This window comes from Dipteris shenzhenensis, chromosome 13 (genome assembly GCF_047967505.1).
Source record: "Dipteris shenzhenensis isolate YYH24624 ecotype China chromosome 13, Dip_SZ_1.0, whole genome shotgun sequence".
Lineage (NCBI taxonomy): Eukaryota > Viridiplantae > Streptophyta > Polypodiopsida > Gleicheniales > Dipteridaceae > Dipteris > Dipteris shenzhenensis.
In genome coordinates, this window is record NC_141608.1 from 42478591 (window position 1) to 42494444 (window position 15854).

Sequence of the window (15854 nt, forward strand, 5' to 3'; positions counted from 1 at the left end):
TTCAGGCCATGCAAGACATCAGTGGCCACAAGATGATCAATATAGCAAAACATCAGATGGGTAGCTATTGCATAAAGCAAAGCACTAAGAGGACATCCATGTTTCACTGGTCCACTAATCTGAAATATCTCCAAATAAAATGCATGTTGCTTTACTATCACTGCATAGCCAATAGATAGCATGCTGCATTCTATGCCCAAATCCCAAGGATTGCATACTCTGCGATATAAATTCCCATTGTATAGTGTTGAAACCTTGGCGATGTCTACTTGTAGTAAGAGTACATCCTGTTGAGTATACTTCGCATATACTATCCCAACATAGGCATTTGCAATATCATCAGTGATGTATCTGTGAGGGATGAAGCCATATTGGACAAGATATAGACCATCATGCAGAAAACCTTTTATTCTATCAACCACCAGTTTGGCAACTACCTTATAAATGATTGGCATGAGTGTAATAGGTCACCAATCAGCAAATAATTCACAAGATGCTTTTTGGGAATCAACTTAACCAGCCCTTTCTTCCAAGCATGTGACATTTGCTGATTTTGCCGGGAAACTATTAATCATATGCAATAAAACATGTTCAAGGGCATCTTAGATACACACACACTTTTTTAAGTGAAATCCATTGAAGATTATATTACAAGTATCAGTCCCAAAAGCTGGGACCTCCAATTGCAAGGATCAGAAGATATCATTATATGACAAGAAAACAGGATAATTTAAATCCCACGCACGTAGACACACGCATGTGGACAATCATTAAGCGGTTGCCGTAGAGATGCACGAAACAACTGATATTTAGCAAGAGCAGGATCACCAAAGACCAGATGGTTGCGGTCCTTCCATAGGCTCAATAGAGCCCAATAACGAACCCACACACACACTTTCTTTTGTGAGCACACTTTTTTCTTTGATTTGATAAAAACTATTTGTCATTATATTACAAAAAACAGTCCCAAAGAAGAAGACAAGCAGGTACAAACATCAAAAGATATCATTATATGACAAGAAGGTAGGATACTCAAGATCTTGCGCATGTAGACAATCATAGAATGATTGTCGTAGAGATGCCTAGAAGGATTGATACTTAGCCAGGGAGGGATCACCAAAGACCCGATGGTTGCGGTCCTTCCATAGGGTCCATACTTCCCAATAACGAATCCAATAAAAGAAAAGATCGTATCCCTGCCTTACAGGATGAAAACCAAACAACCAGAATTTCTTGCCAAAGCAAGCACTAGGGAAACGAGCCTAAAGCCATTGCTGTAAAGCAATTCAAGGCAATAAAACAAATAGGCATAGACTCCCGCAAGTACAAACATCATCGACAAGTGGCAAGAGCAATACGACAACAAGCCAAGACCTGTCCAAATGGAAGAACCTCAAGCAAAAATTGCCATAAGAAAAAAATTTGCTGAAGAGGGATTTTTGAAGCCCAAATTTGCAGCAATCTTTTTTGCCACATGAGATTGGCATAAAGAGAAACCCAAGGAGAAGGCAGCAAACCCTTATGCAAAGATGCAACCATGATATTTGTTAACAGAAGTACAGAGCAAACATAATCACCCGATTGGAGAACCCAGCCTTTGAGCCGTTTAAGAATCTCAAGACGAGCACCTGGCTGAAAGGAGCATCTAAGGAACGTTCCTTCTGCAATTTTTCTTAAGAAGTCCACCACTTTTTCCATGAAAAAAGGCACAATATATTGACTTGTATGCAAGGGAGGTCACAAAGGAGAGGTTTTCCAAGGAAGGGTTCAATCGTGTTAGCCACACAGGCAAGTGGCAAGCTGACTTGAGGTGGGTGGAGAAGACGGGCTGTCCTGTCTGAGTCGACCTCAATCCTCTCTCCACCAAGAACAATCACAGTTGGCATGTACGCACAATCTTTCCAAAATTATGAAGGCAAAGATCTAGAGTAACTTATTCAGTCCATCTAAGTTATACAAATCTCCAGCTTCTGATTACTCACAAACTCCAGAAAGCAGACGAGACAAGAAAAGCAGCTTTTGCAAAGCATTGCCACCCTGTAATCAAAGACATCAGTACTACTTGCAGAATATTCTTAACCAACCTCACATAAGGCCCTTTGAAAAATTCTGGGATGTGCACCTGATGCATGCATATAATTCATGTCCTACTCTGTTATGAGCATGTACTGCTCTATTATGATATGAAACAGTGAATGGTAGTTATAGCCGTGGTTACAAGATGCGTCCTGAAAAGTGCACTTCCTCACAACTAGGCATGGTTTAGTTACAAATGACATTCTCTCCCACTTTACAAAAGACCTTACGGAAGATTGAATCATTCGGCGGAGAAATTTTCTAGAGTAGCTCCAAGTAAGCTTAAAGAGCCTCATTTCCATTCAATCACCTAGAATTTGCTCAAATCTGGAATTTGAATACAGGCTTTCTGACTCCATCCAGTCAGAAAATGGTTTCTGACTCTATCAAGTCAAGGATACAGGCTTTCTGACTCTATCAAGTCATGACAGAAATGGTTCTCTCAATTTCTGTAGCACTTACCAGCATAAGCTGGTTCTTCTCAATAGTCAACCTTCGAAATGTGGAAGTTTTTCTCGAGAAAGGACATAAACCGGTTGATAGCTTAATTAACCATAGCTGGCAAGGCTTCATAGCATTCTATTTTCATTGATCCTTGTTGGAGATGATGTCTACTGTCACTATTCCGACCGAAGTGATCTCAAGAAGCTACAGAGAACAACAAGAAGACGTGCATCTTTCTTAGCCCCATAAAGAAAGCCTTTATCAAGGCCCCTCCAGCAATTTTCAAAACCACATCCCTGGACGGAGTCCCATTTAGCATGATGGGTTATAACATGAAACATTTTAATTTTACCTTCAGGAACTTCAGATATTGTTCTCCAGGAAACTCGTGAGAAATTATACAGCTGCACATTTGTTCCCTCACGCACACATGTGCACGCGCATGTGCATGTGGGTGTGGGTGTGGGTGTTTGTGTTGTGTTTATTTCTAACACCTCATAAAGATAAAGTCCATACTTTCCAAGACATGAAGATGCATATTCTATCCAAGCACCGCTCTCTAGTTCATGCTGAGATTCATAAGTGTCTTCGTATCTGGTTGAATTCCTATTAGCTAGGTATTCAAGCATGCCATTTCAGGTATTCAGATTTTTATCATTATTTAGCTGTAATGAGTACCTTCATCCTTTGGTTGAGAACAGTCATCACTTGATCCTTTGTATACGCAGAGAAGGGGATGACTGCAGGGTGACCTGAATAAAAGATTTCACTAATGGATTTAGCTGCTGGTAGATGAGCCCTTGATTCACAGAATTCTATTATATGGGCAGCCCCCAAGATAAGACAGCTTACAAGATAAGGAGTTTAATTTTGGAAGGAACCGATCTGCAAGATCTATTGCATTTGAGATCCCTGACGCAGAAAAACGCGTACATCTTGCATCAGTATATATGAATAAGAAGAGGCAGCTTACAGTTCACTAACAAATTTGAACACTCAAGAAGTGTGAAGGAGCTGCACCTCAAAACCCCACCTGTCAACTAATATGGAGGCACAATGAATGACTAGAATATTTCACTCACCTATCAAAATACATCGTGAGTCTGCCTGAGCTGAAAGGCCAAACAATTCATAAAGAATGGACTGATCTTTACTGATTAAATAATCCATTTCATCAATGATCAGCATCCTGCACAACAACAGAAGCAATCAACTCTGCAACATAAGAGCACAGGATCACATCATCATTGGATTCTGCCTGAAAACGCATTTCGGGCAGTAGAAACATGAAGAAACGTTTCTGCCCAAAACGTTTCTAAGAAACGTGCGAAACGTGAAAGTTTTTTTGAATTTTTTTAAATAAAAAATACACTATTTTTATTATTTATATAAAAGACACTAATTTTACACGTTTCTAGACGAAACGTCTATCAAAATCTCGAAACGTTTCTAGAAAATTTTCTCGAAACGCGTTTCTAGAAACGTTTCTTGTGACACTGCTGTAGCATGATTTTATTTGAAGGTGGGAACATCTATCATCTCCCTGGGTTTTGTTGCATTTTGATGTTCAAGAAACAACTTTACCATAAGCCACTTTGAAACTGAAAGATTTAAGTGCATATTGAGAAACTAGAAAAAATCCTTACAGCATCCTCCAGGTGGCCTTCATTGAGGGTATGCGTAATAAATGTTTGACCTTTTTCAACGCAGACATTCTGTGGATTTTGGCATCATTAATTCCCTTTTGCTTGGAAAGATGGATGAGGATCTGTAGATATTTCATGCAGAAGCTTGATGATGACCTTGACGAGTATATTTTAAAAAATACACATACCTTGAAATACAAAATGAAAAAAACTTACACGTTGAAAAATGTCACTGGGATTTGTTAAAGAAGTGCAATTGAAATTTAAGATTTCAGGAGCTGGTAAGCCACCCTAGTACAACCACAAGAAGAAAAGAAATTAGCATTGATATTGACTAGATGACCTTTTGCCTAGTTTAAAAAAACCCTGACTGCATGTCACACAGAACTATAAAGCAGCCATAACCTTTAAAGATGTCTAAAACAGCTTCTCCCAGCAGTAAGATCCCTTTAGAGCAAAACAGGTGAGACCTGCTTTTAGAACTTAATGGCAAAACACAGCGACATGAGAATTCCAAAAAAATGACGAACTCTTGCCATATGCTGAAATGCTTGATTTTTCTGTGTTAGCCCCTTAAGATAGTATTTCCCCATCCTTTCCTTGACTATCATGTGGACTCAGTTTTAGGGAAACGAACTTGCCTACACATGAATCAAGGTACATAAAAAGGGAACAAATGGATGCTGCCCTTTGAGATCCAACACGGTCTATGGGTCAGACAGAGAAAAACAGACATCAAAATGCTTGTAACAACTGTAGCTAGTCACTTCAACTCACTGACCAGCAGCTTTGAATCTACGATATGATGTGAGACAAGATTCAAACTAGCCCTTTCAAGTTTACAAAGAGAAATAAATATACAAAGAGAGAAAGAGAGAGAGGAGAGAGAAGAGAGGTGGAGGAAGGAAGGGGGGGGGGGGATGGTAAAGAAAGAAAGAAAGATGTATTACCGTCTTCAGAAAGAAAGAGAGAGAAAGAGAGAAAGAGAGAGAGGAGAGAGAAGAGAGGTGGAGGAAGGAAGGGGGGAGGGGGGGCATGGTAAAGAAAGAAAGAAAGATGTATTACCGTCTTCAGAAGGCCTTGTGGGCCTATGACACAAAGTACAATCCAAGGGTAGCTCATACAAGCTGCTCGGGGCTGAGGCAAAGGGCTCACTAAGGCCCTTGCTGAGTGCTATGCTACAAGAACTCAAAACTCAAAAGCTAGTACTCAAAATACATAACTAGGTGCCATGGTAGCTCTCCAGTGGCTCTCCTATATCCGTGTCTGTTGGGTCATCTCTAACTGTGGCCGGGGGCATCGTCTCCATGATCTTTGTATCCACTGGGCCATATCAAGAGTGACGCCTCGACTCAGATTGGGCTGGACTTCCATCGTGCGTGCTCTGGTCAACCTGTCCCTTGCTCCACCACTTGATGGCGTCTCTTCCCACTAATCCATGCTAGGAGCCACATCTAGTGGTTCATCCACAGCTTCAACTCCTGTAAGGACAACATCAATGGTCATTGAGGAGATTGAAGATCAGCAAAGGGGGACGAGCCTCGTAAGTCTCCCACAAATTTTCAGTTCTACGGACAGATTGGTGGTCAGAAGGTCCTCATCCTTGCAGATTCAGGGAGTTCCAAGGATATTATTTCCATCAAGGCAGCGAAACAAGCCCAGTTGACTCTCACACCAACAAATACCATTGCCCGCAACAAGTATCCTTACCAGTGCTTTGCCTTTCCCTTTTACAAAATTGGTTTTGGCAATTTTGGCTAATAGAGTAGGACATTTATGTATCTTACATCCGAAACATTTGCCCTCCTTAATTAGCTTTTTCTTCTCATCGTCAGTCATGGAAGGAAATGGTAACCATCCAGGACCTTAAGCTGCTCTACAAACTTAGACCATTGAAGAATAGGCTCTTTTCCCGTTTGTGATAAGAACCACCACATCAAAGCATATCCTTCTGTAGATGCAATGTGGCAAGAGCAAGTTTCTTGCGATCAGTCTTATCTTGATGGGCAATATATAGCTTAAAATGGCAAATCCAATTGAGGATTTTATTTGCCTCTCTTGCTCCATCATACTTTGGGAATTCTATTCTCTCTCGAGATTGGAATTTAGGTCTCTTTGAGGGGGTACTTAAATCGTCATTCCCAAAATTCAGCACTCTCTTAGTCCCTAATTTTGTCATAATGGACTGTTTAATCATATGGCTAAGCTGAGAAACCATCTTATCAACGGGGGACTCCTCTCTCCCTCTTGCACTTGGATTATAATCCATGTGTATGGGATTTTGAGTTAAAGGCGTAAACTCAATGCCTTGCACTTAGATGGACTCATTTCTCCCTTCGTTTCTAAAGGAAAACTCCCTATCAAGAGATTCTTGAAGGAGAGATGAAGGTAATTCTATACGTGGGTTATCATACTCAATATGTGTGTACCTCTCATCTACATTATCCCTTCAGGAGGAGGTGATGGTATTCTCTCCCTATCTCCTTCTAGTAGTGGAGGAAAAAGGACAAGTTCATTATTAAATATCCCTTCTCCTTCCATTCTTTCCTTTTAGTCATACAAGAGAGAAAATGACTTGCTGTAATTTCAGAAAAGGGATTTATTTTACAACAAAAGTCAAGTATTGTAGAGTAGGTGGTACTTATCTGACTCCCACTTCACTTGTGTCGAAAAACCACTTAAAACGACCTCTTCTTCCTTATCTTTTAGCCTTTCTTCCTTGCTTTTATGCTGTAAACTGAGAGACTCTGGAATTCAAAAGCCCCTTGCTCCGAAGAAAAACAAGAGGACCTGCCGGCAGTCTTGCGTCACAGTTTGCTGCCACCCTTCTGTCGGAGTTTGCTGTCGGTCTTCAGCCTTCAGATCTCGTGACTGTAGTGCTGGGCCTGGTCAAAGCGTGACCTCATCGTGCTTCATCTTTTGAGTGCGGTGCCTCTTCCGTCCGTTAGTCTGTCTTTCGTACGCGCACCTTCTCTCGCGCAAGCCTACTTACGCGTGGCCTGCCAGTACGGACCCTTCTTCTGTGCTGCGCTTGGAGTCCGTGACTTTGTTTCGCATGCTTTCACCCTCTGTCTCGCTGCACTCTTCCTCTTCTCCTGCTATCCCTTTCGTGGATTTTCGCTGCTCTGATACCAAATGTGAAGAACCAGCCTTCTCAAGAATGCAAATGTGTGCAATGCATGCATAATTCGAATGCCAATTGGCCCTCCAATGGGGAAGAGCGCCCTCGTGAGAGTACTTGTTTCTATTTCGATCTACATGCAAGGTGTGAGAGATGGCGGGTGAATGAAGAATGCTACGTGAGATTTACAATGAAAGGGTGATACCCTTTCATTAATGTCCCTTGAGATCACTCAAGTTCCATCTTCCCATTTACACCTACCCTTAGCCTATGACCCATGCATCTACCATTCAATGCACCTTAATGCACCCTTCCCTTCCTATTGCCCCTAGGACCTAGACACGTGTGTGCACATTTTTATTAATAAAATAAGTATCACATGTCCAAATTTGATGCTGTCTGAAGCAACGGCTCCAACTCGACTAGTTCTATCTACTCATATGATCCACCACCATAACAAATCGGTCAGTGTCCATCATAAATACAAATACATGTTACACCATTGGCCTGAGGTGGGATCAAAAATGAAGGCCAAGGGGCTGCCTTTTATAGGCCCCCTTGGGCCTCAAAACTGACTGTCCAGCATGGCCAACCTTGCTGCTGCCCACCTATTGGGCTCACGTGGCTCCAACCAGTCCACGTGGCAGTTGACTAGTTGCTGACGTGGCACCTTTACTGCGACTGTTGCTGCGCCCTGTCCTTGTTGGTTGGCTGCGTGGCAGTCCCACGTGGCGTGGCTGCTGCTGAGCTGGCTGCTTGCATGGCAGTCCACAGTATGGCCACGGGTTGTGGATGCCCGTGACAAGAATCATGGCACATTTAAATCCACACAAAACCCCCTCAAGGATCATATCAAGTCACATATATCAATCAGTCCCATATCTATGGTAAACGAGTCTTTTGAAATGTGTATTCATGTGAATTGAACCGATATAGTTGTGTTTGTTCATTGGCGGCTTCAACTGCTGTGGTGAATCTCAGTGGCTGCATGTTTCCGTATCAGGAAGGTCTTTGTGTTGATGAATCTATCGGTAATCCTGCTGTCCACTAACTTGAAAACAATCTTGCCATCAACTTTTGCTTAAGTTTGTGAGCCCCGGAATTTTTGGCACCCGTCATCACATCTGGGGATATAGAAGATAGCTGTGTTTGCACATCCCAATATTGCTAGTTATCAACAAGAGTTTATACTCGCATCATCCCATGCATGAAATGGAATAGCATCATTGTGCTCAGCTCATCTAACTCTAAAAGCCTAGTGTGAACTGCTAGGAATGGGCTGAGAAGTAACCCTCTTATGATCCTTAATTCTAGGGGTGTCATATGCAAGACTGCTGTGTTCTGTGGTACCACCTGAATTGTCATTGTAATTGAAAGAAGAATCACTTCTTCAAAGATTGCCTTGCAGTCAACGCACTCTTTGTTTCCTAATGAGTCACATCAAATATCTTAGGGGCATCCACATGAGAGGTCTATTATCATGCTGGGCTTGGCTGTCCTAGTGTTCTTCATTTTGATACTTGCCTGTGGGGTACAGTTCTCACCACATCTGAACCATAAATTCAATGTCTTCTTGCTGTCCATGCTTTTGATTTCTCATTTTTCTTGTACATCATTTGTCTTTGTGTCTTCATAAGCAGTTGTAGCTTGAATGAAGAGAATGTGGACTACTTTTTTATCAGCCTTCTCCTTTAGTGCTAGCCTTTGTCATGGCTGAGTCTGCCCCAAGTGCCAATAGAAACTCAGTATGAAGACCTTTTATAAAATGGATGCTCAAGTATGTGTGGGTGTGTGGATTTGTATGTGTGAGAGCATATGTCTATACATGGTCTACACCCACCGTTAGGTGCTCATGATGTTAGTGGGGATGTCATAGTAGCTAGTCCTTGCTATGCGTGATGGAGTTTATGGTTTTCGACCTTTTGAGTGGCTATCATGAGATTGAAACTACATTGTGTTCTCTCTCTCTCTCTCTCTCTCTCTCTCTCTCTCTCTCTCTCTCTCTCTCTCTTATGAGATGAGATTAACCGTATCATACGTTTAGATCCCCTCCAGCTCCACACATCTCGGCCTTGGGGGGGAGATTAGGAGCTCCCCACCAAGACCCAATTCTACCGTGACCACTTCTTGAGAGTATCAAAGGATGGGTTTCTCATCAGACCCCAGTATCTCAAGGACAGAGGAGTCTCACACGCACTGAGAATCGCCATTGGTCAGATGCGGGTTTCATCCCATCAGCCGAGGATTGAGACAATGAGAGTAGCACGTATACCCAGGGAGCAACGGATCTGCATGCTATGCACACTGGGAGTGATTGAGACAAAGGAGCATTTTCTATGTGCCTACCCAGCCTACTATGAGATCAGGGGGCGATACCATTGCCTATATCAGGATGGGAGCGGCTTTGGCTCACTATCACGATTGATCCACTTCCACGACCAGGTCTGCATTGGGCTCTATCTGCTTGAGATGCGCCGAGGCCCGACACAAGGAGACTCTGCTACGACAAATGAGAGAGCAGTAGGAGGCGACCGGACCACATGATATAGAGGTGGACCAAACACAGCGACATGTCACTGATTTTTATGCATTTGAGTCAGCTCCAAGACACAGCGGGGTGGGGGAGGAGGAGATAGCTGATATGCAGGCAGCCTGGATTACCGAGAGAGTGATGCAGAGGCCCCCCTCGATACGAAGAGCGACTAGAGCACATTCTATTGAGGTCTCGCCTATCACAGCTTTCCTCATAGGAGACCGATTGAGACAAGGGGTCACTCCGAACATAGCTTTGCAGGTTTAGAGATTAAGGAGACCACGTCCCCCTACGCCATAAACATGTGAGACAACCAGACAGACACAGATCCAAGACATTTTCACCGCTGACAGACGAGCCACCACAATGTCGGGTTTCGGCTTCTGAGTACCAGTTCTTCCCACCCGAACAACTTGTGCTCTTTGTGGCCTCCAATGTGCTCCCTTGTCTGCTGCAAATGTTTGGCTGGTACTTGTTAGTGTCCTTGGGCTTAAAACTCAGCAAGCTTCGCACCGATTAGTCTGAGGTTCATGAGCTCTCACATTGGATGCCAAACGAGGATGCAATCCTTGAATCTAACACATCAATTTTCCTCACTCAAAGATGGTGTGCACAAAGAGAGAGAGTCTCTAAAATTGCTGGTGGTAGTTTTAAACTGTGCCAGTTTGGAAGTCAGCCAGAAACCCCTCATCTACCAACACTAGGTTTGAGGATGTTTGTGGGAATGCAATTTAGTGTAGATAATCTTATCTTCATCATCCTTGGGGTAGAGAGTGGAAACAATCTTCCTGAAACTCTTTGGTGTCCATTTCTGCGAGCTTGTCCTCTGCATTGTAGGGGGGTGGCTTGGCTTCTTTCATGTCCATGGCATCCTCTGACTTGAGGCTTTACTGTCAGCGATATTAAGGCAGCATACATCTCACTACCCCCGCAAGGGAATAAGGTTCCCATGGATCATACTAGTTCTCAGATCTCATGCCTCTCAATTTGTGCACACAAGTAGAAACAGAGACTCACAAAAATCTGGAAATGGCACATACAATACAGGCAGCAAAAGATATCACCATGCTCCATAGAATAACCTGCCTTAAAAGAGCTCCATGCAGACAGCCAGGAGGTTGATCTACCTGCAGCCTGGAAAGTGCATCTAACTGAGCACCAAAAGTGGACTATGGAGGTGCTGGTCTCGCCTCCTTGCTACCTGCCTTTACATAAAGGCTTCAACGGTGTTGGACTTTGGTTTTCAACCTTATGAGTGACTATCATGAGATTGAAACTGCACTATGTTGTGTTTTTAGAGGATGAGTTTGGGAATGTTCCTGGATTCATCTAGGTATATACATAAAATGACAAATCCCACATAAATCGACGTTGGAAAGTCACCTACAAAGCTCACATATCCAACAAGGAGGTACATGGTCGTGGCCGAACATGAGGAGAGCTTAAGGATGTGAATCATAGTGAATCCAAGACTGGAGAAGTTAGCCTAAAGAAAGAGGTAAGCCTCTCCTTCCTGATGGTCACAAGACAAAGATTGGCTAAGATATCTTCTCAAGGATGATGGTTGAGTCTACACCTTTAGCTTTGGTCCTTTTGCCAATTGAGAAGGCATGATCTGGCATGGTGTAGGGATTAAGGTGGTGTTTTGCATTGTCCTGTCATGTGTTGTGCCCTCTAAGGCGATCTCTTTCTTAGAGAGCTATTGATGCTATGTATTGGATGCTCTTTACCTCTCTACAAGGGGGTCCTCTCTAATCAGGAAGTATGCAATGTGAGTTTGGGAGCAGTCCGCATTCGTCCTGTATGCGTGGAAATCTGAAAAGTTCCTAACAATGACCCGACTTTAACAAAGCAATATTCCTGCACATGTTGATTTAGGAGATGGACTGTACCACGGATTCTTTGCCTCTAAATAAATGTTTGTGCTAGCACAATGAATTTGCAACTCAGCCGCTGCATATCTATTGCGCTCTCTAGATCTTCTTGTCTATCCACCTGACTGAATGAGAAGTTGATGAGAGGAGACCCTTGAGTTGCGCACAATGCATGTGAGAAGTGAATACTCAAGTACGGTTTTGCAGTGAGAGTTTCAGCCCCTTCATAGAGTTGTATTTAGCCCTTTGAGCATTGTATCTATTTCCTCTTCGGAGGTCCACTACATTTACTCCCTCTGATTCTCTCACTCACATCCACAGCATCACTTAGTGTATTGAGTGCATCGTCTTGCAGTTGCAGATAGTATTGAGCAGGAGAGAGAGTGAGGATAGTCTATCTCCCACAATTCTCCACTTTTAAGAGAATTGCCCTACATGCATGACAGTTGACCGAGCCACATATGGGCAGTATTTGTAGTGACTGTTATGTCACACGTATTTACAGCCTGTGAGCATCTACCTAAGCTCCAGGATCAGCCAAGGCAACCAAAAGGGCTGCCATCAGCAGCAAGTCTACCACAGGGGCAGATGACAACATGTCATCCACATAGGACTATCACATGGCAGTCACATGGACATGCCAACCAATCAAGCCATGGAAAACAGGTTTCTGGGACAGCAGTCAGCTATCCCAAGTTGGGTTCAAAGACAAGCAAAAGTCAGCCCCACAGAATGTTGGGAACCTCTTGATCAAATGCACGGTTCCACTATGGGTGGTGGTGTCATAGCCTGTAAAAGATTTGCAGCTCGAATCCCTATCTCTATCCAAAAACATCCAACAGAGATAGATTTCTATCAGCCCTCCAGCTCCCCCAGCATTGAATGAAGGTTTCAGCCCTCCAACAATTCAGCAAGCAGCCTGCAGCCACTTTGATGAAGATCAGCCCTAGCTGTATTCAGCCATAGAGGCTCAGCTGTATCATTGTGCAATTATGATTTACCAGGGCCATAAGCAATATAGTAGTTCACATTCTCAAGGCTTGTGCTATGAGCAGATAGTCTTCATACTTCCACACTCTGACAGTTAGCATCTTAGCTTACATGTTTGTAACATTCGTATGAGAGCTTCAAATTCTTTCTTCTCTGATTGTCCAGAGCAGCAATCAGATTCTCGAGTGGAAGTAAGACACCTTGAGGGTCCTAAAAAAGGCATCCTCTTCCAACATTCACTCTCTCCTTCTGCCTCAGTGGGGTATGATTTACCAGGGCCATAAGCAATATAGTAGTTCGCATTCTCAAGGCTTGTGCTATGAGCAGATAGTCTTCATGCTTCCACACTCTGACAGTTAGCATCTTTGAGAGGATCTTAGCTTACTTGTTTGTAACATTTGTATGAGAGCTTCAAATTTTTTCTTCCCTGATTGTCCGGAGCAGCCGCTGGTGCGCCGCCGCGGGCTGCACCACCCTGGGCGGGCGCTGCATGTGGGCGCCGCCTTGTCGGTGGGTGCCGCTGCGGGCGCTGTGCCCTTAGCAGCAAGGGCTAAAGCCCTTGCTTATTAGGTTAGTGTTTAATTATTAGGAGCGGACGGCGAGGGCGGGGTAGAGAGAGAGAGAGAGAGAGAAGTAGAAATAGAAGTAGAATTTATTAGCGTCCTCGGGGGGCCAAAAATGACCCATGAGAGAGAGGAGGGAGGGGGAGGGAAAGAGAGAGAGAGAGAGAGAGAGAGAGAGAGAGAGAGAGAGAAGAGGGAGGGGGAGGGAAAGAGAGAAAGAGAGGGGGAAAAGAGAGAGAGAGAGGGGGAAAAGAGAGAGAGAGAGAGAGATTCTCGAGAGGAAGTAAGACACCTTGAAGGTCCTAAAAAAGGCATCCTCTTCAAACCTTCACTCTCTCCTGCTGCCTCAGTGGGAGATTGAGCAGATCCAGTGGAACGACAGTGTGTGTGCTGTCAACCCACTCCAATGACATGTTTGGCGAGACTCTCTTACGGTTAGGCTGTATCATGTCTTGCATTATGACCATGATCATTATACAAGATGTAGTGAATGATGCCTCTGCGTGGAGCTGATTATTTTGTGGGATAAGACAGCTCCTGCTAGCGTCGGAAGGATTCATGGCTTTCTTGCTAGCCACAAATGTTTACAGACCTTAGCAGCGTGTAGTGTAGCTCTACATCTTATTGTTGTTGTGTCTTTTCTGACATTGACAATTAGCAATTTAAAAGCTTATGTGCACATGACATTGACACCCACAAACAATTTAACAATCTAAGACAAAGTTTCACCTCGTTTGAAAGAGAGTGTTCCAAACGTTCACTTCTGGTCAAAAAGGGCAAGCATCTACACGCGAAGTTATAATTAAGAAGGCAGGACAGGTTTGCACCCTCCATGCAGCCAATCAGTTATCACCTTGCAAAACCACAATAAGTTCTGCATGCACAGGTCCTACCTCCTCAGCCCATTTGCCAGCAAGTAATTTGACTTTCTCAACAAGCAATGACTTCCCTGTTCCTGGGCAACCGCAAATGTAGAGGCCTCCTGGCTGCTTCCGTAAAATGTGGCCCTTGCAAAATTCAAAAACTTTAGTCTGCTCGATGTCTCTGCACAGCAAGTTATCTGGCACAGTGGAAAGATGCAAGGCTGACTTCACTGCCTGCATGTGGCAGGGATCTGCGTAAACAAAATGGAACCACTCAAAAATGAAACATACGAGATAAACTGACCCCAAAATTTCTTCATAATGCTGTGAGCATCCTCACCAGATGCATTGAAACATTTCAGCCTTGCGGACTTTTTTGGTGAGGTACCATTTGTGCAAGCTTGTAAATTATCTGTGTTGATCCTCTTCTTTCTGGGGCTTTCAAATATCTAAGAGAGTCACACCGCAATAACATCTTGGTCACGGAGAACCACTTTTCAAGTGCTCAGAAGATCATCATAGAGACGATGCTTGCTAGATCAAAGACTTTTATAACGCTACTGAACTCGTGAAAAGCAGATTGAAGGTGCAAAGTAACCACATGCAAAGTTCACTAAACCTGAATTTCTCACAACGACACGTCCGCCTTTTGCGTTCATGTTACGTGCAGAACCTACATTTTAAGCGCTGTAGTCTAAAAATTTCATTCCTGCTCTTATAAGCGCTTGCAATATCCGAAGTATCACCTGCAGAGGTTGTGTAAGCGTTTCCACACTTCCTTTGATGCACGTCTCTTCGTCGAGCGTTTGGACCGACAGCCGCTCAAGGAATTCACCAGACTGGTCGACAGCCTTTTCATTGTCCTCCAAGAGCCGCGATTTTACGGCTGTATCGCCCGCTGAAGTTTCAAAACACCCACTTTCCAAGCCAGGAGAAGTGACTCTAGACGATTTACTCTTACAGTTCATTCTTGTTTTCTTCGTGCTGTATTGTACTGCCTTTTTCCTTTTCTTGGACTTTTTCTTCTGAGACGCTTCTTGAACAAGAATCTCTGACTGAACCACTGCGGAAATTCTCCCATCCTCATCACTCACAGACTCGTTTACAGTCTTTTGAGTATTTTTCTTTGCCGGTTTGATGCTAAGACTGGGAGGGTTGTTCGATTGCTTCAATCTAGTTGAGCGTCGAGGGCCGGAGCCTACACAGGAGGGCGAGAAACTAAGCATGACAACATGATGTCGAGGTTAAATTTAGAGGAATTGCCGGAATACGAAACGTTGATGGATGCACTTACAATCAAGGAGAGCATGTGTCTGCTGGTGATCCTTGCTCTTACTGGACGTCATTGCAGATATGAATTTCCAGCAGCTGGGTTAAAGGCCTTTTCAGAGGAAGCAAAAGGTGGTGAGGCATTGCTCAAGCACTAAACTGGTTTGTTCAAATTTTGAAGCCTTGTAGATATTATATATATATATATATATATATATATAAGTGTGTGTGTGTATGTGTAATAAATTTATATACTGAAGGAGTGCTACATAACTGGTTTGTTCAAATTTTGAAGCCTTGTAGGTATTTTTATATATATACATACATACATACATACATACATACATACATATAACATGCATATATATATAATATATACATATATACATATATATATGTATATTTTATATATATACAAAAAAAGTATATATATATATATATATCTCTTTCTCTCTTAAGGAGAGCTTTGGGGGAG

General features: G+C 43.2%; 1 protein-coding gene across 2 annotated transcripts in view; it reads right to left on the bottom strand.

Moving 5' to 3' along the window:
• Positions 1 to 15535, bottom strand: part of LOC147895429 (DNA replication factor CDC6B-like) — a 110669-nt gene extending 95134 nt beyond the window's left edge. Inside the window, exons 1-10 of one of the 2 annotated variants that reach the window (XM_087383732.1) lie at positions 15405 to 15535; positions 15072 to 15308; positions 14857 to 14996; positions 14451 to 14559; positions 14141 to 14361; positions 4383 to 4457; positions 4167 to 4288; positions 3603 to 3709; positions 3373 to 3432; positions 3199 to 3272 (exon numbers count right to left, since the gene is read on the bottom strand). In XM_087383732.1, coding sequence (XP_087239858.1) covers positions 3199 to 3272; positions 3373 to 3432; positions 3603 to 3709; positions 4167 to 4288; positions 4383 to 4457; positions 14141 to 14361; positions 14451 to 14559; positions 14857 to 14996; positions 15072 to 15308; positions 15405 to 15456 — 1197 coding nt within the window. In that variant the 5' untranslated portion in view covers positions 15457 to 15535. Of the gene's footprint in view, positions 1 to 3198; positions 3273 to 3372; positions 3433 to 3602; positions 3710 to 4166; positions 4289 to 4382; positions 4458 to 14140; positions 14362 to 14450; positions 14560 to 14856; positions 15309 to 15404 lie in introns of both variants that reach the window. The other variant, XM_087383731.1, reaches the window with a different exon arrangement.
• Positions 15536 to 15854: the final 319 nt, after the last annotated feature.